The 24,697-nt window shown below is 41.9% G+C and overlaps 1 protein-coding gene across 10 annotated transcripts in view; it reads left to right on the top strand.

The window, feature by feature from the left end:
- Nucleotides 1–488: 488 nt before the first annotated feature.
- The window catches only part of LOC127575771 (high affinity cationic amino acid transporter 1-like), a 56,479-nt gene continuing 32,270 nt past the window's right edge, over nt 489–24,697 (top strand). Inside the window, exons 1-6 of one of the 10 annotated variants that reach the window (XM_052025843.1) lie at nt 496–747; nt 1,177–1,372; nt 3,527–3,583; nt 14,835–15,006; nt 21,503–21,905; nt 24,361–24,519. In XM_052025843.1, coding sequence (XP_051881803.1) covers nt 21,536–21,905; nt 24,361–24,519 — 529 coding nt within the window. In that variant the 5' untranslated portion in view covers nt 496–747; nt 1,177–1,372; nt 3,527–3,583; nt 14,835–15,006; nt 21,503–21,535. Of the gene's footprint in view, nt 748–1,176; nt 1,373–3,526; nt 3,584–4,560; nt 4,707–12,463; nt 12,697–14,834; nt 15,007–21,502; nt 21,906–24,360; nt 24,520–24,697 lie in introns of those variants that run through there. The other 9 variants (XM_052025844.1, XM_052025840.1, XM_052025842.1 and 6 more) reach the window with 9 other exon arrangements.

Below are 24,697 nucleotides of genomic sequence, written 5' to 3' on the forward strand. Positions count from 1 at the left end.
ACTTTAGGTTTAACTCCATTTCTCTCTGATGCATCTTGCAGTACAGTGAAGGCCAGGCCGTCAGAGCTACAACCTTTTGGATGTAAACATTTGACCGAGGTGGGGTCTGCCTTCTCCAAGAGATCCAACAACACACTTGCCAAGAGAAGGGGAGTTACACTTGTGCCCCAGCCAATAGTTATTCCTCGGCCAGCATCATAAAAATAGATTTTCATTTGATTAACACATGGCTATTGTGGGAGCTTGACGTGTGAGATTTGCTATCATGTTCCCGACAATACAGCAGGCAGTGCATTTTACAAGTTGCTCCACTGACGACAACACGTTTGGGGACGAGCTGGAACCCCCACGAAAGGCGCTATAGCAATGCACGTCTTTCTCTCTCCCTCATTCCTTCCTAATCCGCTTTGAACTGGAAATGCACACGGCTCAGGTGCCCAAACATAGGCAGATATGGACAAGCTGCTAAAAGCATTCCTCGATTCGATACGTTGCGATGAGGTCACGTTGCCATTTATGTCATGCAGAGGCTTGGCGGGGGGAACCGCCTCTCTGTGTCGGGCGCTGGCGGCATTAGCGGCAGGCAGTGTCCTTCCTAATGCAATAGCGTGCACCTGACCCGCAGTACTGGGAGTCTCCTCGCCACTGCAGTCCGGTCACACGCCGGGTCCCGCTCTGCTCTCCTCCCGGCTCCGGCAGCCGCCGTGCCTGAGGCGCCTGCCGCCCAAATCCCCGCTTCCCTTCGAGGTGAGCGCCACGTTTTAATTCGACCTCTCCTTTATGTTGCTGTGTGTGTGTGTGTGTGCGCGCGCGCTTTGGGGTTTGGCAGTGACCCGGAGCCGGCTGACGGCTCGGTAAGTGAAAAGGGTTGGGGGTGGTGGGGGTAGGGGGTGCAGAAGCGGTGGGGTGTATGCACCGAGCACGGTGTTGCGGTCTGCGATGAGCCGGTCCTTGAGTGGAGCAGTTGCAGGGGCCACATGGCTGATGGTGCTCCCATGGAGAAGGATGATGCAAGAATGAACCGATGTAAACAGAAGAGTAGACTTCGCCAGCACTTTCTCCGGTCTGACCATTCTTGGCTTTGAGGCATTTAAATTGTAACTTTTATTTTTTTTTATTAAGATTTTTTAAAAAAAAAGTCATTTGGATTGTAGTTCCATATTTTGGCACTTTCAGCCCTGTTTGCAGCTGACTTGCATTCCAGATGCAGTGGGTTGTGAGACTTGCATTTCGCATGTCGGGGGCAGGATGCCACGAGGCGTTTCAGTTGGGACTCGAAAAGAAAACAGAATGCTGGAAATACTCTGCAGGTCGGGCAGCATCTTTGGAAAGAGGAACAAGAGTTAACGTTGCAGGTTGAAGACCCTTCCAGGTCAGATTTCCAGCATCGGCACTTTTCCTAAATTATGGACTTGGAAGTAACTTGGCAAACGCCATTTTTTTTGCGAATGTAAATATAATTGGCTACTCCAAATTATGTTTTTCCCCACAGATGTCTAATGCTGGATATAGTGGTGACATTGTACAATTACATTTAACCTCTTTTTTTTTTAAAATCCCCAACAAACATTGTAATCAGGCTTTTGCTTTGGTATTGGTTAGGACATTACAGCACGGGAGCAGATTCTTCAGCCCGCGATGTCTACCAAACACAATGACGAATTAAACTAAATCTCTCTGCCTGTAGGTGATCCATATCCCTCCATACCCTGCATATTCATGTGTCTAACAGCCTCCTAAATGCCAGCATCGTATCTGCTTCCACCACTACCTCAGCAGCCCGTTCCAGGCGCCTATCACTCTGTGTAAGGAAAACACTTGCCCCACAGATTTCCTTTAAACTTCTCCCTCTCATCTTAAATGCATATCCTCCAATACTTGACATTTCTACCCTGGATAAAAAGTCCCAATTGTTTACCCTATCTATGCCTCTCATTTTACAAACTTCTATCAGGTCTCCCCTCAGCCTCTGATGCTCCAGAGACCACAACCCAAGTTTGTCTAACCTTTCCTTATAGCTGATACCCTCTATTAGACATAGCATCCTGGTAAATCTCTTCAGCACCCTTTCCAAAGCCTCCCTCATTCCTCCTGTAATGGGGCAACCAGAATTGCACACAATAGGACTTCAGTGTAGGAGATTGAGGGATCACAAGGGGCATAGACGGGATGAAAGCACATAGTCTTTCCCCCAGGGAGGGGGTGCTGAAACTGAGGGCATGGGTTTAAGATTAGAGGCAAGAGATTTAAAAGGGGCAGCTTCTTCACGAAAAGGGTGGTGCATATTTGGAATGAGCTGCCAGAAATCGTGGTTGAGGCGGGCACATTAGCAACATTTAAAAGCCATCTAGATAAGTACATGGATAGGAGGGGTTTAGAGGGCTATGGGCCAAATGTAGGCAGATGGGACTAGCTCGCTGGGCAACACAGTTGGCATGGACGAGTTGGGCCGAAGGGCCTGTTTCCATGCTGTATGACTCTAATAGGTTATAACCTATTCTAAGCATTAATTATTGAAGCTTGCAAGCCAAGTATCAAATGTGATATTGAAATTTCAAATTAGGTTCAGTTGTTACATGCAAACTGGATAACATTTATTCATATCCCTCAACAACCCCACACATACAAACAAGGTATTTTGTTATGTGTCATACCTGTGTGTGGGACCTAAACTGATGTAAATCTATACTAGTCGTAGCTGTAATTTTCAGTGTATATTGCAGTAATTACCCTGAAGCAACAGGGCTTGGGCCACATTTATTAGTAGCAAGGTGTGGCTTGATTGATGATATTTCATCTCAAAACTGATCGCCAAATCGCAAATTTGCCTGTTTGGTGCGCTACTCTCAAACTGATGCATTCCCAGCAGAGTATTGAAGAACTTTTTTATTAAAGAGTACCAGCCAACTAAAGGAAGCAGTGGCAGAATTGGCACAAGCATTGTATATGTTGGGGTATCTGAAAAATCATAAATATCATAATCCTGACAATCAGAGGGATGCTTTGCCTGAGGTACAAGAAAATGGCTTGGAAGTAATTGCTTTTTATATGTGTGTCAGCATGAGGAATTATGATGGGAATCTTTCCATTTCAAACATGTGGTGCTCTAAGGTCAGGTATAGTCAGTGCAGAATAATGTTCCCTCTTCTCTATTCAATAACCTGGTGTTGCTACTAGTGTTGGAGACTTCTATTTCCCATACAGTTGAGAATGCTGAATCAGGGACAGTTTTGTGTTATAAACCCATGCCATCAGAAACATAAGAAATAGGATCAAGAATAAGCCATATATCCTCTCAAACTTGTCTGTCAATGGCTGATCTGTTTTTTTTTTGTCCTGAACTCCATTCCCATAACCTTTGATTTACAGTGGCATGCAAAGGTTTGAGCACCCCTGGTCAAAATTTCTGTTACTGTGAATAGCTAAGCGAGTAAAAGATGACCTGATTTCCTAAAGGCATAAAGTTAAAGTTAAAGATGACACATTTCTTTAATATTTTAAGCAAGATTACTTTTTTATTTTACAGTTTCAAAATAACAAAAAAGGAAAAGGGCCTGAAGCAAAAGTTTGGGCACCCTGCATGGTCAGTACTTAATAACACCCCCTTTGGCAAGTATCACAGCTTGTAAATGCTTTCTGTAGCCAGCTAAGAGTCTTTCAATTCTTGTTTGGGGGATCTTCGCCCATTCTTCCTTGCAAAATGCTTCTAGTACTGTGATATTCTTGGGCCATTTTGCATGCACTGCTCTTCTGAGGTCTATCCACAGATTTTCGATGATGTTTAGGTCAGGGGACTGTGAGGGCCATGGCAAAACCTTCAGCTTGCACCTCCTTGAAGTAGTCGATTGTGGATTTTGAGGTGTGTTTAGGATCATTATCCTGTTGTAGAAGCCATCCTCTTTTCACCTTCAGCTTTTTTTTTACAGAAGGTGTAATGTTTGCTGCTTGAATTTGCTGGTATTTAATTGAATTCGTTCTTCCCTCTACCAGTGAAATGTTCCTCGTGCCATTGGCTGCAACACAAGCCCAAAGCATGATTGATCCACCCCCGTGCTTAACAGTTGAAGAGGTGTTCTTTTCATGAAAGTCTGCACCCTTTTTTCTCCAAACATACCTTTGTTCATTGTGGCCAAAAAGTTCTATTTTAACCTCATCAGTCCACAGGACTTGTTTCCAAAATGCTTCGGGCTTGTTCAGATGTTCCTTTACGAACTTCTGACACTGAATTTTGTGGTGAGGGCGCAGGAAAGTTCGGAGCACTTGTGTTACTTTCTTTCAAACATGATGACTTTATGTGATTTCACAGCCAGGAGCTAATAGAATCTTTCATTCTGTTGGTTCTGAATGATTATCAGTTTGGGTTGTAGAAATGGTTGGTAAGGTTTCACTCGTAAGGCTTGGAGTTCAGCCAAGAATTTTTAAAACAAAACCTTTAAAAAGGGAGGAAGTAGCAGGGGGTGACTCTTGCACATTGTTTGCTAAAATTGCCTTTTTTGCCAGTCTGTTCCCCCCCCCCCCCCCCCCCCCCCCCCCACAGTGCGGAGCGTGATATCCTGCCCTGGTTGCTTTGATCCGGGCAGGAGCTGGGTGCCTTGCACTGCTCCATCGGAGCATCTCTGAATGTCTGCCCATGTGGCCCATCCATGGAGCCTTGAATGACATGCCAGTAAGGGAATGTTCCTGGAAGCACAGCATAGAGCTCTGAAGTGAGTGATCGTAATTGTATGTTTTCTGTGCACTGCTTCTGCATTAATCTTGAATATTAAGAGGGTTTTTCTTTAAGCAATATTGATGTAGAAAAGGTGGGTTTAATGAGATGACATTAAATTCAAGTAATTTTGCACTGTATTGAACCTAACAGGAGGGTCTCGTTAAGCTGCATGTTAGGCAATTATCGAGTCGTACAGCATGAAAACAGGCCATTCGATCCACTGTGCCCACACACCTGTATTAATCCCATCTTCCAGCACTTGGCCTATAATCCTTAAAGGTCTAAGCGATTCAAATGTTTATCTAGATGCTTCTTAAATGCTGTCAGTGACTGCTTCCAGATGTGTCTCTGGCAGTGCATCCTAGGTACTTGCCACTCTCTGGGTGAAGAGGGTCCCCCTCGGATCACCACTAGATCCCTTAATAATTGCCCTAAGTCTATGTCCCCTGGTTTTGTGTACTTCTGAGGGGGAATTTTTCCTGTAGTCTACCCTCTCTGTACCCCTCATTATTTTATAATCTCAATCATGTCCCCTTTTAACCTCCTCTGCTCCAGAGAAGACAGACCTAGCCTCTGCAGGCTCTTCTTGTAACTGAAATGCTCCATCCCAGGCAACATCCTGGTGAATCTCCTGCATCCTTTCTAGGGCTATCACATTTTCTTTTGTAGTGTGTTGACCAGAACTGCATGGAGTACTCCAGCTGAGGTCTGACCAACATTTTATAAAGTTGGAGCATAACATTTCTGCTCTTATATTCAGTGCCACAATTAATGAAGGCCAGCATTCCATATGCCTTCTGAACAATGTTATTTACTGGTGCTGCCACCTTCAAGGATCTTTTGACTTGCATGTCAAGATCCCTCTAATCCTCAATGCTCCCTAGGACTTTACAATTTATGGTGTGTGTCCTAGCCTCATTGGTACTCTCAAAATGCATACCTTAGATTTATCAGGATCAAACTCCATTGCCATCACCAATACATCAGTATCACCCTGTAGCCTAAGGCTACCCTACATACTCTCAATAACTCCACGAATCTCATCTGTGAACTTGCTGATCGTGACTCCTACATTAACATCAATCATTCATGTATATTATAAACAGCGAGGGTCCCAGCACTGACCCCTGTGGAACACCAGTAGTCACAGGCATCCAATCACAAAAACAGCCCTCTATCATCACCCTCTGTCTCCTAATTTGCCCTGGATCCCATGGGCCCTAACCTTTTGGACTAGTCTCCCATGTGGGTCCTTGTTGAAGGTCTCGAAGTTCACGTAAACCACATTTACTGCTCAGCCCTCATCAATACACTTTGTTACCTCCTCAAAAAATTCAATCAGCTTAGTCTGCTATTGTGTCTGACCATCTCTGAATAGTCCATGACTTTCCAAGTGATCATTAATTCTGTTCCTCAGAATTTTTTTCCTCCTCCTGATGTTTGGCTCACAGGTCTGTAATTGCCAGGCTTTTCCTTGTAAAGGGAGACCACATATGCCATTCTCCAGTCATCTGGTACCTCACTTGTGGCCAGTGAAGATGTAAAGATCTCATCCAGAGCCATGACAATCTGTTCCCTTGCCTCCCACAGCAGTCTGGGATAAATCTCATCTGGCCCAGGGGATTTATCCATCTTTATGCCTACCAAGGCATCAGGTACCTCCTCTTGATTTGGGGAAACTTGCACCAGAACTTTACCCTTGCCATCTGAGTTCTCCAACTATGAAGTCTGTTTCCCTGTGAATACCAATGAAAATTATTCATTTAGGATGTCACCTATATCATCTGGCTCCATGCCTCGATTACCCCCTTTGTTCTTAATGGGTCCTACGCTTTCCCTGGTTATTCTTTTGTCCTTAATATATAAAACACCTTTTGGACTTGCCTTAATCCTGTCTGCCAGTGATATTTCGTGACCCTTTTTTGCCTTCCTAATTACCTTTTTAAGCATTACCTTACTCTTCTACTAGTGAAGTTTCTGAAGATGGGAAGGTGTCTAATGTTGTTCCATTGCTTAAGAAAGGTAGCAAGGACAAGCTAGGGAACTACAGGCTGATCAGCCTGACATCAGTAGTGGGGAAGTTACTGGAAGGAATTCTGAGGGACAGGATCTACCAGCATTTGGATTGACAAAGAGTCCGATTAGGAGGAGTCAGCATGAGTTTGTGCGTGGAAAGTCATGCCTGATGAGCCTTTTAGAGTTTTTTGAAGAGGTAACCAAAAAGATAGATGAGGGTAGGGTAGTGGATGTTGTCTATTTGGACTTTAGCAACGCCTTTGACAAGGTCCTGCATGGTAGGCTGGTCTGAAAGGTTAGGTTCCATGGAATCCAGGGAGAGCTAGTTGAGTGGATTCAAAATTGCCTCAGAGATAGGAAGCAGAGGATGGTGGTTGAAGGTTGTTTCTCGGAATGGAGGTCGGTGTCTAGTGGTGTGCTGCAGGGGTTGGTGTTGGGACCCTTGTTCGTTATTTATAGAAATGATTTGGATGCAAATGCACAAGGTTTGAGCAGTAAATTTACAGATGACATGAAATTAGGAGGTGTTGGTAGTGAAGAAGGTTATCGTAGATTACAGGGGGATCTTGATCAGTTAGAGAAGTGGGCTGGGGTGTGGCAAATGGATTTCAATACAGACAAGCGTGAGGTGATGCATTTTGGAAAGCCATACCAGCGTAGGACTTGTACTATGAATGGTAGGGCACTAGGGAGTGTAATGGAACAGAGAGATCTAGGAGTACAAGTGCATAGTTCATTGAAAGTGGTGTCACAGGTAGACAGGGTAGTGAAAAAGGCATTTAGCATGCTGGCCTTCATCAGTCAGGGTACTGTATAGAAGTTGGGATATTATGTTGCAGTTGTACAAGTCATTGGTGAGGCTGCGCTTGGAGTACTGTGTACAGTTTTGGTCACCCTGTTATAGGAAGGACGTAGTTAAACTGGAAAGTGCAGAAAAGATTTATGAGGATTTTGCCAGGACTAGAAGGCCTGAGTTACGGGGAGAGGTTGGCCAGGCTAGGTCTTTGTTCCTTGAGGCTTAGGAGAATGAGGGGTGATCTTATAGAGGTTTATAAAATCACGAGGGGCATAGATAAGGTGAATGGTAACAGTCTTTTCCTCAGGGTAGGGGAATCAAAAACCAGGGGGGATAGATTTAGGGTGAGAGGGGAAAGATTTAAAAGGGACTTGAGGGGCAGCTTTTTCACACAGGATGGTGAGTATAGGGAACGAGCTGCCAGAGGAAGTGGTTGAGGCAGGTACAATAGTATAGTTTAAGAAGCACTTGGATAGGTACATGCAGGGGCGGGGCTTAGAGGGATATGGACCGAACACAGGAGACTGGGACCACATTGGGACATGGGTGGGCACCATGGTCGGCATGGACTCGTTGGGCCGAAGGGCCTGTATCCATGCTGTATTGCTCTGTGACTCTATTTCTTATACTCTTGATGGGCCTTACCAGTCTTTAGTTCTCTATACCTGTGAGTTTTTTGTTTTCTCTCTCTCTCTATCCAAACGCTGACATACAGGCCTGTTGCTTTTAGTTGTCGGTGCTGTATTATGGAACGGTGAGATTTGAACCTTGCATGTTTAATGTAATTGTCTTTTTTTTAAAACAAGAATATGCTGATAAATGATCAGCATGAGTGTAATCATTGCAGCATTCCTGGCTCGTATTCTGATGTAAAGCATGCATGGATGCTGTTATATAAACTGTAATCAAAGAATTTTATTGTACTTGTAGAATGGATACTTAAAATATTATTTCAGTTTTTAAAAAAAGCATCCTCCATGATAACCAACATTTAAGAGGGACTGGTAATGAGTGCAGATGTGCTCTGAGAAAGGAATGTCAAGAGGGTAGTGTGGATCCAAAGTGAACCACAACAATTCAGTGACCCAAGGAAGAAAAACAATGAGTGCCCATTAAGGGAATTTCAGAGGATCAGGGATAATATTTTCCTTTAAAAATGGATCTCGGATGGTGATCTTGGATTATTAACTATTTGTATTGGGTTTGTCAGATCTGGAAGGTGAAACTGTACTTGGGAAAACCGCTGGGGTAAAGCAAGTGTTTTGTTTCCTGGATCACTGACACCACCATAGGGAATGGAAAGAGTTGTATAGCAAGGTTTCGCGAACATCAGAGGGGTCTGTTTCAGTGATGTGGGTTAAGGGAGAGCTATTTGATTATTTATTGCTGGAAAGGTAAACCTTTTTAACATTTTGTTTGAAAGATGGCACTCCTGACTGCAGCAGATTGCACTGAAGCATCTGCACGGACTGGTATTCTGTGGTGAGTGACTCACCACCTGACTCCAAAGCTTGCCCACTATCCACAAAGTACCAGTCAAGGGCCTGATGAAATGTCCTCTTTCAAGGACAAACTGCCTGACTTGCGTCTTCTCTTTCATGCTCTCTTGCTTCACCAGCAAAGGACCTTTGTTGCAGTGTGGGCCATTTACAAGATGCAATTCACATTGAGTTTTGGATACATTGACCTTGGAGTAATCAGTTGTTGCAGTTGATTTTACAGGTGTCTCCTCCCTTGAAGTAAAACCAGATTACTGCTTTCATCAACATGTGCTTGTGTTTATAAGTGGTTTTTAATGACTTCCCTGTGCTTTCCAGGAACATTTGTCAAATGACATTGAGTTAAGGTGTTAGATAATCCAAAGGTCAGAGATGGTTTATAAGGCAAGCCTTAGTGAACAGTAGCAAGGGCGGTAGAGGGAGGAAATTTTGGGATGTAGATCTTCAGCAACCAATGACATGGTTATCTGTGGTATGCAGTTGAAGTGGGGGTGGGTGGTGTCCAGAGGTGGCCAGAGAATGCAGCTTTCGTGAAAGTCTGGAGAATGTAGAGAGATCAGAAAGGACAAGTCTAATTAAATTCAAGTACAGAAATGAAGATTTTAAGTTTGAGGGTTTAGTTGTTACTGCAGGCTGCAGTGATTTTTGTGTGGGATGGTGGAGAATTTCTCTTATGGATAGACTGGTGGAAGCCATGTAAATCTTGGGCAAATCTTGTCCTCAGTTGGAAATAACCCCACATAACAGCATCCTGTATGAAGAATTTCTACTCGCTAAACCAGGTGATAAACTGGAGCTCCACTGGTGGCCCATACCCATATCCAGCAACTGCCATATTCTGTCTTGGCCAGATTAGACAGATACATAACTGATGGTGGAAACTGCCGAAATAGGTGTGCTTCGTGATTTGCAGTAATGGCTGAGCTCCAGGCCCCACTGACCATACCTGTGCATAGTTGCAAGGGGTTTTATTCTTGTTGTAGTCAGCATGAGTTGGTACAGTCCTCTAGTGATGCAAAGGTGGTCATTGCTTTTGTATTTAGGGATGAGAGGGAAGGGGAAGGCCTGTGATCTGCTGCATCGTGGAACATAGTCATAGAACAATACAGCATGGATACAGGCCCTTTGGCCCAACCAGTTTATGCCGACCATAGTGCCCACCCAGCTAGTCTCAATTTCCTGCATTCGGCCTATATTCCTCTAAGCCCCACCCTTCTGTGTACCTATCCAGGTGCATCTTGCATGATACTATTGTACCTGCCTTAACCACTTCCTCTGGCAGCTCGTTCCATATAGTCACCACTTTTTGCATGGAAAAAGTTGCCCCTTGGGCCCCTTTTAAATCTTTCCCCTCTTCCCTAAACCTCTGCCCTCTAGTTTTTGGACTCCCCTACCGTGGGGAAAAGACTGACCGTCCACCTTATCTATGCCTCTCATAATCTTAAACATTTCTATAAGGTCACCCCTTATTCCCCTATATTTCAAGGAATAGAGATCTAGCTTGGCCAACCTCTCCATAGCTCTAGCCCTGGCAACATCCTCTAAATCTTTTCTGCACTCTTTTCAGTTTAACCATCTCTTTCCTATAACAGGTTAACCAAAACTGTATATGGACAAGGTGGGGGGGCTGCTGTACTTCTCTGACCTGGTGAAGAATTTGAATCTCCCTGCATTGAACAGGGTTGAAACTTGCATTCTCTCTCTCCTTTCTCTCTCTCTTTTTTTCATGTATGTCAGCAAGAGGTGAGGTCTTGAATTTCAGTTGTGCATTCACTCTTGAAACGTGTTGCTGTGGATCTAGCGTCTGGAATTGTGCAGGAGAGGTAAACATCTGGCTTTGTGCCCGAGCAGAATTTCAATTTGCCCAGGCATGGCATGCCTATCTTAAAATTAGCCAAGCCTCCCTCTGAGGTCTTCTTTTGGGTAAGCCACCTAGCAAATGCCACACTGCCCATGCCTTCCTAGTTCTGGGGCCCCATTGGATGTTAATATTGATGTGACATTGCAGTTTATAATTGATATAAAGACGAAGGGTTACTTAGAGCTTTAAGTGATGACAGCATTTGAATCATTTCTTTTTCCGTGCTACTGTTCCAGTCAGGCTATTTGTAGTGGTCATTTGACGCGTTTTTGTTGCCTCATGCCAATGTTTTATGTTTTTATCTGGCTGCATTCTGATTGGCACAAACTTTTACACCCCTGTCCATCCCACTTTTTTTAAAACAAGTTGAGCCTGTATCACAAGTAAACAAATAAATCACGCAGCTGTGTTGTAGAATCTTTTAGGAATGTAGAGCTGTTTGGGAAGATTGGATTAAGCTTCTGGCTATTTTAAATCTCTTCAGTTTCAAAGGTTGTTGTAATGTCATGAGTAAACCTATTTGAATTGCAGGATTGTTTATAAATTTTCCTTGGATCCCTGCAAGTTTCATAAACTTTTATACAAAGTTGAATCTAATTTAGATTTGCTCCATCTCTATTGTCAGACATTTAGATGAGCTATTGTAAATTGCAGGTAAAGTTGTTTTGAGTTTTCCATTTTTAAATTTGAGAATGATTAACATTAGGTGGGGGATAATACTTCTGATTTTTCACTTAGTTTCATAATTCCTATTCCTGGATGTCTGAAATGTATAACAGATTCCTCAATGGATCTATAGTGAGTAACCTTCTGTAAGAAAATACCTTTTATCACAGCATGCAATTGGAAGATCTTTCCTTGCGTTTTTGCCCTGCTGTTTTTCCACTCTGGTGTTCAGAGTGTGGCTGTGGTGCAGCACGATTCTGTCACGTGTAGTCTCGTTAAAACGTGAACCTAATTTCCATGTCTGAGAGTTTTGGGTGATGGTGTTTGCCACATTGACATGCACTGCTCTGAATTGCAAAGTCTCAAGAAAAGTTAAAGGGGCACCACATGAAATGAGGTTTGCAGTAGAATTAAAGTTATTAGGAAGGCAAGAAACTCAGATTCATTGATGCAACTTCAGGGTTAAATTGGGGAGAGGAAGGAGGTCTTGTTTGAGCCAGTGGGTTAAAGGCTCACTTCAGTTAATGAAGGAAGATGATAATTATCAATGACAACTGCCTGTATATGGAAACTTTGTACTGGAGGGGTAAATATAAACAAACAATATTTCCAAAAATGGTGCATACAGACTCCATAATATTGTACACCCCAGTCAGAGGGCCAGAGGTTTAATTCAGTCCAGAAATCTGAGTGCTCTATTTAGACCAACACTTTGCTTAGCCACATTGTTGCACTGTTGATGCCTTCAATCAGATGAGGCAGCAATTCTGACCCTGTCTTCTCCTTGATTTAGATGTGTTTTTAAAAAAAAACTCCCACTGATTTTGAAGAACCCTACCAGTATCCTTGCTGGTATCTCTTGTTTATGGGAGTGAATTCCAGTGCAGTTTGCCAGAAAGCCAGCTTCTACGTGATGGGAAGTTTCTAACATCTGGTTATCTCAAATGGCTCACTGTGCCCCAGAGCTAATGTACAATGCCAGCAAGCTCCCAATTGTGGAGGAGCAGCCCTGGATTTGGGAAGCTGCACCTGTCAGTGCCCTGCAATCTGCTGAAGAAGCTGAAGGAAGAAACTTGGCTTGCCCCTGTGTACAGGGGGCACCTTGAACGGGGGTGACACTAGCCCACACCAGAGCAGTTTTCTGCAGGTTGTACCTCGCTTTTTACTTGTTAGAAAATCATAAATTGTTCCAGTAAGTCTGTTTGCTTTTGGGGGGAAAAAAAGTAGTTATCAGGCAATATGCTGGTCTGTATCAGGTGACCCATTACCTGACTAGAGTTGGGGATGGGATCTATTTTAATGCTCCTTCACCACACCCTGTCTAACCAGCAGTTAAATAACCTGACTTGCTGTTGAGGTGTGAGTTAATAATAGCTATTTGGATGTGGTAGCAAAGTTACAGCTGGCACCCATGGAACCCTATAGTCGGAAAGAATGTAAGCAAAATTAGTGTATTCTTTGTTCATGTCTCATAAATCAGTGGTTGAAAAATCTACATTGCAGATGATTATCATCTCAGTTATTGGAAGTGAAGTTTTAGTGTTTGTTCTCCATTAAATAGGAGTTATTAAGCTGCCTTAGCCCACCTACTACTGATATGCAGAACGACTTGTAATAAAGGACTGAAAATTGGTGCTGTTAATATACTAAATCCTTAATTTCTGGTGTTAGTAAATCACCATTCGAGTCCTGTGGAATGACTGACTGTCTGACTGTTTAAATATCTTCTTGTTTCCAGCTTGTGGTAATGGCAAATTACAAAAATGCAAGATGTTTTCTTCCTACTTGCAGTACAGAAAGAGGCCATTCAACCCCTTGGGTCTGGCAGAGTAATCCCACTCGCCTTCCTTTTACCCTGCAACCTTTTCTCATTTGTGTGCATCCCTGCTCCTTTGATTCTTTTGTCACTTGTGCAACTAAAGTACTGTGGCCAGTTAACCTACCAGCACATCTTTAGGATGTGGGAGGAAACTGGATGTCTAGTAGTCATCCACACAGTCATGGAGAACATGTCTCCAAACAGACAGCATGAGAGTCCCTGAACTAAGGCAGCAGCATTAACTGCTGTGTCACACAGTGACTTTGCTTTCAATGTCACAGTTCTCCCCTTTCAAATGTTGACATCTGGCTACTCAGTTACTGCCTGTAACTTGCAGTGGGTCATGAAAGCAACAACTTGTGTTTGATCACACCCCTGTGAAGGCATTATATAAATAAAGTTACTCACTGAGGCATAAAAATGAAATGGGGTGGATGACAACCAGAACTTGATGGGTAAGTTTTAAAGAGCATCTAGAAGGAAATAAGGCGAGCAAAATAGAGATGTTTAACAATGGAATTCCAGAACTTCGTGGCTGGAGGCACACCCACTGTTAGAATGATCAGGAAGGCAGATAGCAGGCTTTTGGTTGTGCTTGTTTGTGGATGGAAGGCCAAGAGTGGGCAGCCAGAAGTACACTAGCTTGGTCAAGTCTACAGATATAAGTGAACGTTTCAGCAGCAGATGAGCTGAGGCAGGGATAGAATTAAGCAACGTTAGAGTCACGGTCAGACATCATGGAATCAGGCCTTTCGTCCCACCACATCTGTACTGACCATAAAGAACTCGTCTGTAATTAACCCTTTTTATTCATGTCATGTACCCATTGATGTTGACTTCTATTATGCAAGGTCATCTTGTAACACAAATGAGCAGCTAAAGCTCCTGTAGGGTTGGGTATGTCACCAAGGTGGCCTGTGCTTGGAAGTGGGATAGAGTTGATGGCAATAGATTGAAGATATTAGCTTCAGTTTTCCTAATATTCATTCCTAATATTATAGGAAGCTTCCACTTGTCCAAGATTAGATGCTGGACAACATTCTGCTTTGTAGAGGTAGTGGAGGGGGCTGGTGAGGTGGAGCTGGAGTTGGGTGTTACCAGTGTGTGGGGGAAAAATGACACATTTTCAGATGTTGCTGATGGGTGGTATATGAGGAAATGGTTAAGGATAGATCCTGAGCAAAGCCAAGGTAACTGTGGGAGAAGGAAGAGAAGCTATTGCAAATGCTATATTGTGTATGTCTGTATAGATAAGAATGGAACCAGGTGAGTTTATTACCGCTTGGCACTGAAGAGGTGTTGGAGGAAGGTGTGGGTGATGATTAAAAGTTGGGAGGAATAAAGACACATAGATTTTTCTTTGAAGCAATTAAGTGTCTTAGAACAGTTTCAGTAAGTTGGCAGATGGTAACAGGCCAACCTTGATTGTACCAGGATTTAATGGCGAGTAATTTCTTTCCTTGCAGAATCCTATGATATTTAAATTTGTGTGTGCATGCATACAAGAATCAAGATTTGAGAAACTGGGATATAAGTCGTCATAATCTACCTTGATTGAAACCAAAACTTTTGTATTGAGAAGATACTTTATCTCTTAAACAACTACATTCTGAGGGGAGGATTTTTGAAGCTGTTTCGGTAAGTGTCTTCAGTTTTCCCCATCCTCTTATTTTTCCCATTGGAAATGCAATTAATTTTAAATGAATCGCAGAGATAAGTTGTGTGGCAAGGGACTGGAGTCTCTGAAAGTATAGGACTCCTTTCTAACCCCCTGAATTATTAAGTTTTACAGTATTGGTTCATTCTACATTATTAGGTCCAAAGCAAATTAAAGTAAGGGAACATCCAGGTAATAATGGATATGACATGTGTTTTTAAGATAATTGAGAAGGACATAAGTATGACAAAATCAGCTTCACTCCAGCTCTTGCCATTCTGAGCATAAAACTAGGGAAGATAAAATGGGCAACAATGTTGACAAACGACTATGTAGAACAACAATGAGAAGCATTTAAGTGTTCAACTTGGGGAATGTGTTCTGCTGAAAGGAAAGAAACTAGGTGCTAGTAAAACACCATGGATAAATGAATATATAAGGGTACATTTGAAGGTAAGGGACGAGGCATACATTAAGTGCATGGGCAGCAGAGGAGTCCACGATTAAAGTAACAATACAAAGAGATTACGAGTGAAGATTTTGAAAGAAAAGGAACTATGAAGCTAAATGATCGAGTAATACAACACAACATTCAAATATAGGAAGATTGGAATAAGTTAATATTTTATAGGAAGATTGTGTAAGTTAGTTGATACATGTGTCAGTGAGCCCGCACTTGGAGTATTGTGTGCATTTCTGGTCACCTAGCTTTAGGAAGGATGCCCTTAAGCTGGAAAGGGTGTAGAAAAGATTCACAAAGGTGTTGCTGGGACTGGAAGGCTTGAGTTATAAGGAGAGAGTGGGTAGGCTGGGACTGTTTTCCCTGGACCATAGGAGGCTGAGGGGTAAATTTTACAGAAGTTTATAAAGTGACGAGGAGTATGGATAACGTGAGGGGAGTCTAAAACCAGAGGACACGAGTTTAAGGTGAGAGGGAAAAGATTTAAAGGGCACCTGAGGGGCAAATTTTCACACACAGGCTGGTGGGTATATGGAACAAGCTGCCAGAAGAAGTACTAGAGGTGGGTACAATTACAACATTTAAAAGACATTTCAACAGGTACATGGATAGGAAAGGTTTAGAGGGATATGGGCCAAATGCTGGTAAATGGGACTAGCTTAGGTAGGCACCTTGGTTAGCATGGGCGAATTGGCCGAAGGGTCTGACTGTTCGGAAGGTGCTTGTCTAGTGGAATGAATCAGTCTCAGACTACAATCATACCCATCACTTAAGTTGTACCACAGGTTAGCAGAGCCACAAAAAAAGCAAATGAAGCTGTAGGTTTTATTACTGGAGTGGTAAGGTTGAAAAGTAGGAAAGTCTCTATCTAACTTTTGGTTAGACAGCTCTCAGTACTGCATATGATGCTGGTCATGATATTTTATAAAGAATATAGAAACAATGGAAAGCATGCAGGGAAGAACTGCAAAGATGATATCTGTGTGTATATCGAGCAGATGAAGAGACTGTCTCTTTTCTCTGGGGAAGGCTATGGGGTAACTAATTGAGTGTTTAAATAGGGTGGACACAATACTTTTGTGCACAAGAGCATAACCATCAATCTGTCATACTCACCAACTAGTCTAAAAGGAAATTTCTTTACCCAAAAACTTTCACCTCCGTTTCTGAGGCAGATGGTATACATGCATTTAAGTGCAGGCTGGACAAGTGTACAAGGAAGGAGGAAACAAGATTATGCTGATTTGATTTAAATGTGGAATTTTAGGTGAAGGCTTGAGTGAAGCGCATATATGCCAGCACGGATTGGTTGGGTAGTATGACTTGGTTCTGTGTAACATACACTGTAATGGTATGTAATTTGATGCATTTGGTGACATGCTTATTAATTGATAAAGGCTTCATGATTAGTTAAAACTTGTCCTCTTCCCAAACAATGCACCTTTGTTACAGTATATTCAATCTTACAGGATGTAGATCCACAAAGCTTCCTCAGTAACTTTTTTTGACAAACCCACAATCTGCTATGGGAGATAGCTATAAGGTATTTCTTAGCCTTGAGTTCTTCATAGCCTCTGCCATTCTGACTTGACCCATGAAGACATTCCTTTATCATCATTGTGTCAAGATCCTGGAATCCCATACCTAAACAGGATTGCAGGAGCACCTTCATGCAAGTTGCAATTCAGGGTGGTATTTTGTGTCAACCTTGGGTCAATTAGTGATGTGCAATGGGCTAAAACATTTCTCTGCAGTAGTGTGAGAGACTTTGGAAGTGCAGGAGTTGTAGTAATGTTACTAGCAACACACTGGTGGCATTACAATTGAAATGATGCAATCCACAGTGAACCCTCTTTATACCATTTCAGCTAAGGAAGTTAATTTTTGAGTTTGTCTTAAGACTTGGGATGAAAATTTTTTTTTGGTTTTAAAAAAAAATCCTCTGCCTGTGCCAAATTTTGTGGATTAAATTTGGATGGTTGCAGTTTAGTTTTGGTTGCCTTTGGGGTTTTCCATTGCCAATCTTCTGAAATTTCCTTATTGTTTTGAAAGCCAGTCCATTGTTTTTGCAAAAATGTTCTTGGAATCTAGATGTGTATTCATGTGGAGCTAGTCGGGTCTTCATTTTTTGTCAGTGAAAGATGATCACTTGGCATTGTGCTTCTAGGTGGTCACCATTGATATTGAGTGATGACTATATTCCAAAGCAATATGCTCCCAGCCTGTCTGCAGCTGCTGAGTCCCACTGGTCCATAAACTAGTGTGGGGTGCAGGCATTAACATAGGAGCTAAAATCCCCAGGTGTGGCATAGCTAGAAGAGCTGCTGCCTCGCAGTGCCAGAGACCTGGGTTTAATCCTGACTTTGGGTGCTGTCTGTATGGAATCCTACAATGCTTGTAGTAAACAGTGTTAGATTTGGTGTGTTTAAACAACTTCATTTTAGTGATCTTAAATTATGATTAACCAGTCAATTCGAGGCAGCAAGGGAAATCCTATACAGGAATTCAACTACAATTAAACTTCTTGAAATGTAGGACCCTGGTAAACTTTGCATAAAGTAAATGCTTCCAGCTGTGGAAAAACTCCAGTTAAGTGCAGTGCCTCTGATATCTACTCCTTGTTTATGGGAAATTGAGCAATTGTAAGTCTTGTGTTTGCCCTGTTTGTTGCTCTTTATCCTCCTCCATGCTGAAAGCACATTATATGCACTGGTGGTTATAGATTTCTCACAGTTGGCCTCAAGGCCAGCCAGATAAAACCTGTGTATGCTATCACAAGCAGGGTGCCTGAGAACAGTTTAGTTTAAACACTATCTTTTTTTGCATGATAACTTCTCCAGCCAATTAATTTTGTAAGGCTTACTAGAAGTTGGGAGGAGTACATGAGTAATTTGGGATGATTCATCTGATTATTTTCTTGCCTGCTGCGGTAAATTGCTAGTTAGTAATAGAATAAAACTGAAATTTGCTTTAAAGTGTTTTGATTTCTCTCTAAATCTGGGAGTAAAATTTGAGTGGCTCTGATGCACAGTGTGTTGAGATTGGTAAAAAGGTGAGGTGAATATTGAAATTTAAGGAAGAAAGGATTAGGTCCTTATGTCAACTAAAATTGTATTTGGCAAGTTAAGTAGCAGTGGATAGATCATGAATGCCAGATCTGTTTTGGTTTGAAGTATAAAAATAACACTTTTTTGGCGAATGCTCATGCTGAGAAAGTTTTTTTGTAAGAGTAATGCAGATTTTGTGGTATATAAAATTCTGAAAGAATGATAGAGAGATGGGATAAGGAAAGAAAATCTTGCATTTAAGTAGAAACTTCCATGACCTGTGTGTCTCAAACCACTTTAGCCATAATTCGCTGTTTTGAAATGTAGCCACTACTGTGGCATTGAGACTAGTGTTCTAGACCAGCATCACCATCCTCTGTCCAACATTGGCTGCATGCTAAGACAGAAAATATTGGAAAACTCAGCAGGTCAGGCAGGATCAGAAACAGAGTTAATGTTTCTGGTCAATGACCTACCATCAGGATTGGTGAAAGTTGGAGATGTTGTCCTTAAGTTGCAGAGAAAGGGTGGAAAGGAGAGAACAAAGGAATGTTAGTGGTGAGCTGGAGTGACAGTAGTGTTGATGGTGCTAGCTGAAAGAGGCTAGCGAACGCTGTGAATGGAAAGGTTCATCTCGGGGAGCTTTTAATGTGACACAAATCTGAAATTACTGGAAGAAAGGACAGGAACAAAAAACAACCACACGTGCAGGAAGTGTGAGAAGCAAGGCTGCAGTGTTTTTAAGAGTTTAGAAAGCTCTAAATGAAAATCAAAAATTTGCAAATGCTGGAAATCTGAAACAAAAACAAGTGTTGGAAGCTCAGCAAGTTGGGTAGCATCTGTTTAAAGGGAAGCAGTTAATGTTTCAGGTGAAAGACCCTTTGTCAGGATTGGGAAAGAAGGATTTTTATGTGTATATAGAAAAGGGTAGATAGGACAAAAGGATTACCTGTGATAGTGAGGCCAGGGTTGCTGTGGGGATGTCCTCCAGTCGAATGGGTTAATGGGACAGTTATTAGGTGATATATTACAGACAAGATGTGTAATACGTTGGAAATAGTTGGGCTGTGGAATGTGCTATGCAGGTCAGGCTGTATGAATGGAGGAAGGAACAACCGACTGTGTGTGTATTAATGCTTAAAACTTCAATGTGATAAAGTTGGATTTTGAAAGCTGAATAACTTGCAGCAGAAATGACCAGTTCTGATTATAGGCAGAATGTTGAGTATTTCCAGCATTTTCTGTTTTTTATTCCAGAAAGCTGTAATATGTATTTGGGTTGGCTGCTGTGGCTTCACTTGCCTTTGTTGTATTCTCTGGAATTTGTCCATAAATCCATATGAATTTTTACAGTCCTTAAAATATACCCTTTCAGCTTGGTATCTAATTACCCCTTTCAATCTTGCTCTGGCTTCTGTGTTTTCCTCACACTAAGCAGAATCTTATTTTTGTGTGGAAAAAGATGCTAAGTAAATAGAGATGGTTGTTGGTGGTGCAGGAAAGTGCTAACAAGGCCCTTCCCAAGTTATTCTCAACCTAAATTGAGGTGGGGCAAGCAATGTATGTAGCTCCAGTTATTCGCGTACCAATGACAACTGCTCACAACTGAATAATGGGGTTTAGATTTGTGTTGCTTTGTCTTTTAGCAAATTTCTGATCACTTCCTGGCTAACTGGTTGAGAAGTTTATTAAAGTCAGAAGGGTATAATTATGTATTTATTATAAGTGACCCCTGCACTATCACTGTTTAAGTAATTGTGGATTTACTCCTGTACAGCTGCTCCCAATCTACTTTCCCCAGTTCCATCTTCCCTCAGTTTGGCACTTTCACCCAAGGAGCAGTCTTATCCTTTTCCATAAGTTTTAAAATAGTTAATGAATTTGTGGTCACTGTTCCCAAAATGCTTCCCCACTGTAACTTTGATGACCTGGGCAAGCTCATTCCCACCCCCCCACCCAATACATAGTCTGGTACAGCCCCATCCCTAATTGGACTATCTATATATTTCTAGAAACCCCTCGGGGTGTACCTAACAAATGCTGCCCCACCTAAGCCTCTAGCACGGAGGAAGTTCAGGAAGTTAAAATCACTCACTACAGTAACCCTGTTTTTGCATCTTTCCGTGATTTGCTTGCATGTCTATTCCTGTTGGCTATCAGGAGGCCTGCAGTATAACCCCATCAAAGTGATTGTATCTTCTTGCTTCCTGAGCTCTACCCATACGGCCTCACTGGATGATCCCTCCAAGATGTCCTCTCTCAGTTCAGCTGTGATGTTCTCCCTGATCAGTAATGTAACTCCCCCTGCTCTTTTTACATCCCTGTCTGTCATATCTGGGACATTGAACAGCAGTTCTGCCCAAGTTTTTGAAATGGCTACCATATCATAGATCCGCGTACAAATCCAGGCTCCAATCTCATCTGCCTTACCTGTAATTCTCCTAAATGCACTTCAGATCTTCATTCCTGTTGGGTTCATTATCCTAGCTCTGCCTGTTTTTTTTTTGTGTTAGGCTTGCCTGATTTAACCTCTATCTTCTCAATTGCTTCACCAGCTGACCTACTGCTCCAGTTCCCATCCTACTGCCATACAAGTTTAAATCCTCCCAAGTAGCGCGCACAAACCTCCCTGCAAGGGTATTGGTGCATATTCAGATGTGTATATTTTACAAAAATCTTTGTTTGAACTGTTGGGCAGATATGTTAGGAATGGTTTTTGAATTCAAAAGGAAAACAAATTATTTTGGTTGAACTGGAGTTGGAGCATGTAACAACCTGCACTGGTGTAAACTACTATGAATGATTTATTTCTAAAAATGCACAGTGTTATTGCAGCACATTGTATTGACATGTTTTGTTGGCTTAACTATAGATCACAAGTATAACTAAATTTTTATTTTGTAACCATGAATATGTTGAACACCAAAGAAGATTTTCTTGCCCTTATCAATGTATTTTCTTGTATTTTAGGTTTGGATTGTTTGGCAGACCTGATCTTCAAAGATGGATTGTAAACCACTTATTTATTTTGGACGACAGCTCTTCCGCCGTAAATATGTGGACTGCAGTACTGAAGAAACCAGACTTGCCAGATGCTTGACCACACTGGACTTGGTTGCGCTTGGTGTTGGCAGTACCCTTGGAGCGGGTGTCTATGTGTTGGCTGGAGCAGTGGCCCGGGAAAATTCTGGGCCTGCCATTGTAATCTCGTTCTTAATTGCAGCTCTGGCATCTGTACTTGCAGGCCTCTGTTATGCCGAGTTTGGTGCTAGGGTCCCCAGAACAGGTTCTGCTTACCTCTACAGCTACGTTACAGTAGGGGAACTGTGTGCTTTCATCACTGGCTGGAATCTAATCCTTGCTTATGTAATTGGTAAGTGCAGCATTGCTTTAAAAATGTACAAACGGAGCCTTTCACCAGTGTTGATATTGTATTCAAGAGTGGTGATTTGATATTTATGTGAAAGAAGAACAGTGACTCTCTCGGCAAGCCTGTAGGGTGAAGATTTTGGGTTTGATGCCAGTGCTGTACTTGGACTACTTATCTGGTCTCAGTTGTTGAGTGGGCACTGGCTGATCAGAGTTAAAACTGAGGCAGCTCAGTGACTGATGCTAGAAAAGAGTAAATGTGAGTGAATCTGATGCAAGTACATTCATCATGACTGGTGTTTTCACATAAGTATTTGCCAATACTCATTGTTAAGTTTCACACAATAAATATCCCTCCTGTTGTCTTTGGGGTCCCTTATCCTTCCCTTGCCCTTTATTCCACTCTACCCTTTCCTTGCCCTCTCTCTGAAACCTCCCTTTTTGCTTTCCTCTTTCCTCTCTCTTTACTTTGCTCCATCCTCTTGCTGCTTTGCTCAAAGGCAATGCTTGCCTTTCAAGGTGGCTGCATAGGATTAAATGTTTGTGTTCTGTGTCCTTCCTTACTTTAACAAAAGCCATTGGTCTAATCCCAGTATTTCTTTGTGGATTATGTAGAGTGGGTGAAGGAGACAGGAACTGGAGTTGAATGTAACTAGTCTTTCGTGCTTGACTATCAGGTTTCTTGTTTGTAGTTTGCAGCTTTTCAGGTGGCTCCTGGACCAAAATTGAAATTTTATCTTAGTAGTTTAGAGAAGAGAAAGGTGGTGTTTTGACACTTGCTTATTTGCAATCTGAAGTTTGTTGTGTGATTACCAAAATGATGGGTTTGGTATACCTATGACATTTTGCTGCTTTTATTTAATTCAGTTGGAGTTAGTTAATACTTCAGGGATTAGGCTTGTTTGCATTTGGTGTTGGCTCACTGTAAATGAAGGCTGGATGGGCTGCAAGGCTTTGTCCAGATGTAATAGAATATCCAATAATGTGTGAAAGTGAAGAATGGTGATGCTGAATTCCTGCATCTTGGTAAATTGTCAGACTGGGGCTTTAAGTAAAACATTGAGAATAATGCTTGGGACCAGACAGTTCAATTTATTGATAAATTCAAACTTATTTTACTGCTGCCTGACATGGCAGGCCAACATTGTGCTTTTTTAGTATTTGTTAGACTTTGTATTATATGGAGAATATAGATTTGGTTTTCAGGAAGAGCCAGTTAACCTTGGAGAAGTGGATTACTGCGGTGTGTGAAGTTGGGAATCTCAGACACTTCTCAGAAGAGACTTGGTATTAATTGGTTGATGACTGTAAGCTCACTGGTATCTTGCTTCTCAGCATGTTACCAAGGACGAGTGTACTAATGAAATTGGTAAAATTCTTGCCTTCCTCATTGCTGCTCCAGAAATCCAGTGCTGCCCAGGCAATGAATCGCCCTGTGGCTTGGTGTGTTGAGGTTGCCTCTGAGGACTGGGGTGGGGGGGTGTTGCTGCTGGGGCAAGCAGTGTGTTCCTCTGTGCTGAGGTGCAGAGCTATGGCCTGCACCTGGCCAGCATGGCAGGTGTGGCCTTTGCTGAGGACTGGCAGCACCTCCTGCATGTTTTGATAGACTGCTCGGATTCTGTAGTCTTGCTCATCACTTTATTTTGGATGTGATAGCAGCTGCTTTAATTGGGACACCGGTTATAGATAGATGGCACTTGTTTGAGTATTTTAACTGGATGGTATCAGCCACTAGTGTAATATTGTTGGAAGATAAGATCATCCAACAGGAAATTGAAGTTGATGTAACTTGTACTGATCTGTTATATCCTGGTCCAGGCCATCTTGGGGTTAAGTTTCCTTGAGCATGTTATGAGATGTCATTCTGTTAACTGCAAGTTCAAATGTAGAAAGCTAGATTGTTCTTTTGTCTTGTGATCTTGTGAGATTTGTAATTTGGATTTTTTTCCAAAGTTGAGGCATTTTGGAATTCTTTTGTGAATAATTGGCATATATAATTATTTCAAACCATTTACATAACCAGAAATTTTAGTAAGAAGTAATTGTTTAAGTTTGCTAGTGTGTAGTACATTAACGCAATGTGCAAACTACAATTTGTCTTATTTGGTTCTGAATAATGGTTTCAATTTATTCTTCATTTTTCTTGCATTAGTCTAATGTCACACTTTTTCCTTAAATGTTGCAAATAAGTGGTTTTCTTTTTTTTAAAAAGAACTGAAGCAGCAGTAATGTATTTCCAAAGGTCAGCTTGTCTACTTCCTCTGAAATATTGCTTCAACTATTGTAGCCTCCATGTGAACATGTTGAATTAGGCAGAAAAGCAGCTTAATTGAAATATCTGAATTTATTGACATAATTTCCATTTGTTTAACTTTCCTTTCCCATAAGAGGACATTAATTCAAGTTTCTGATGTGATAACCAACAATATTTAAATAACTTATTTTCTCTGTCAATGCAGGAACGTCAAGTGTTGCGAGAGCTTGGAGTGCGACATTTGATGAGCTCATTGGTAAACACATTGAAATGTTCTGCCGTCAACATATGGCAATGAAGGCACCTAGAATATTGGCAGAGTATCCGGATATCTTTGCTGTATTTATAATCTTGCTGCTAACAGGCATGTATCCTTCTGCAGTAGTAATTTACAGTCGTCATATTGATTTAGCTACTTTAATGGTGGAGTGACCTACCCATAAGCAACCTACCCTTCAGTAATTACAAATGCAATTGATGGGGCTTGATTGGACATTCAGATTTCTGATAATTAAATATAACTGTACAATGTTCTATAGAAT

This window comes from Pristis pectinata, chromosome 11 (assembly GCF_009764475.1).
Source record: "Pristis pectinata isolate sPriPec2 chromosome 11, sPriPec2.1.pri, whole genome shotgun sequence".
In the NCBI taxonomy this organism is placed as follows: Eukaryota; Metazoa; Chordata; class Chondrichthyes; order Rhinopristiformes; family Pristidae; genus Pristis; species Pristis pectinata.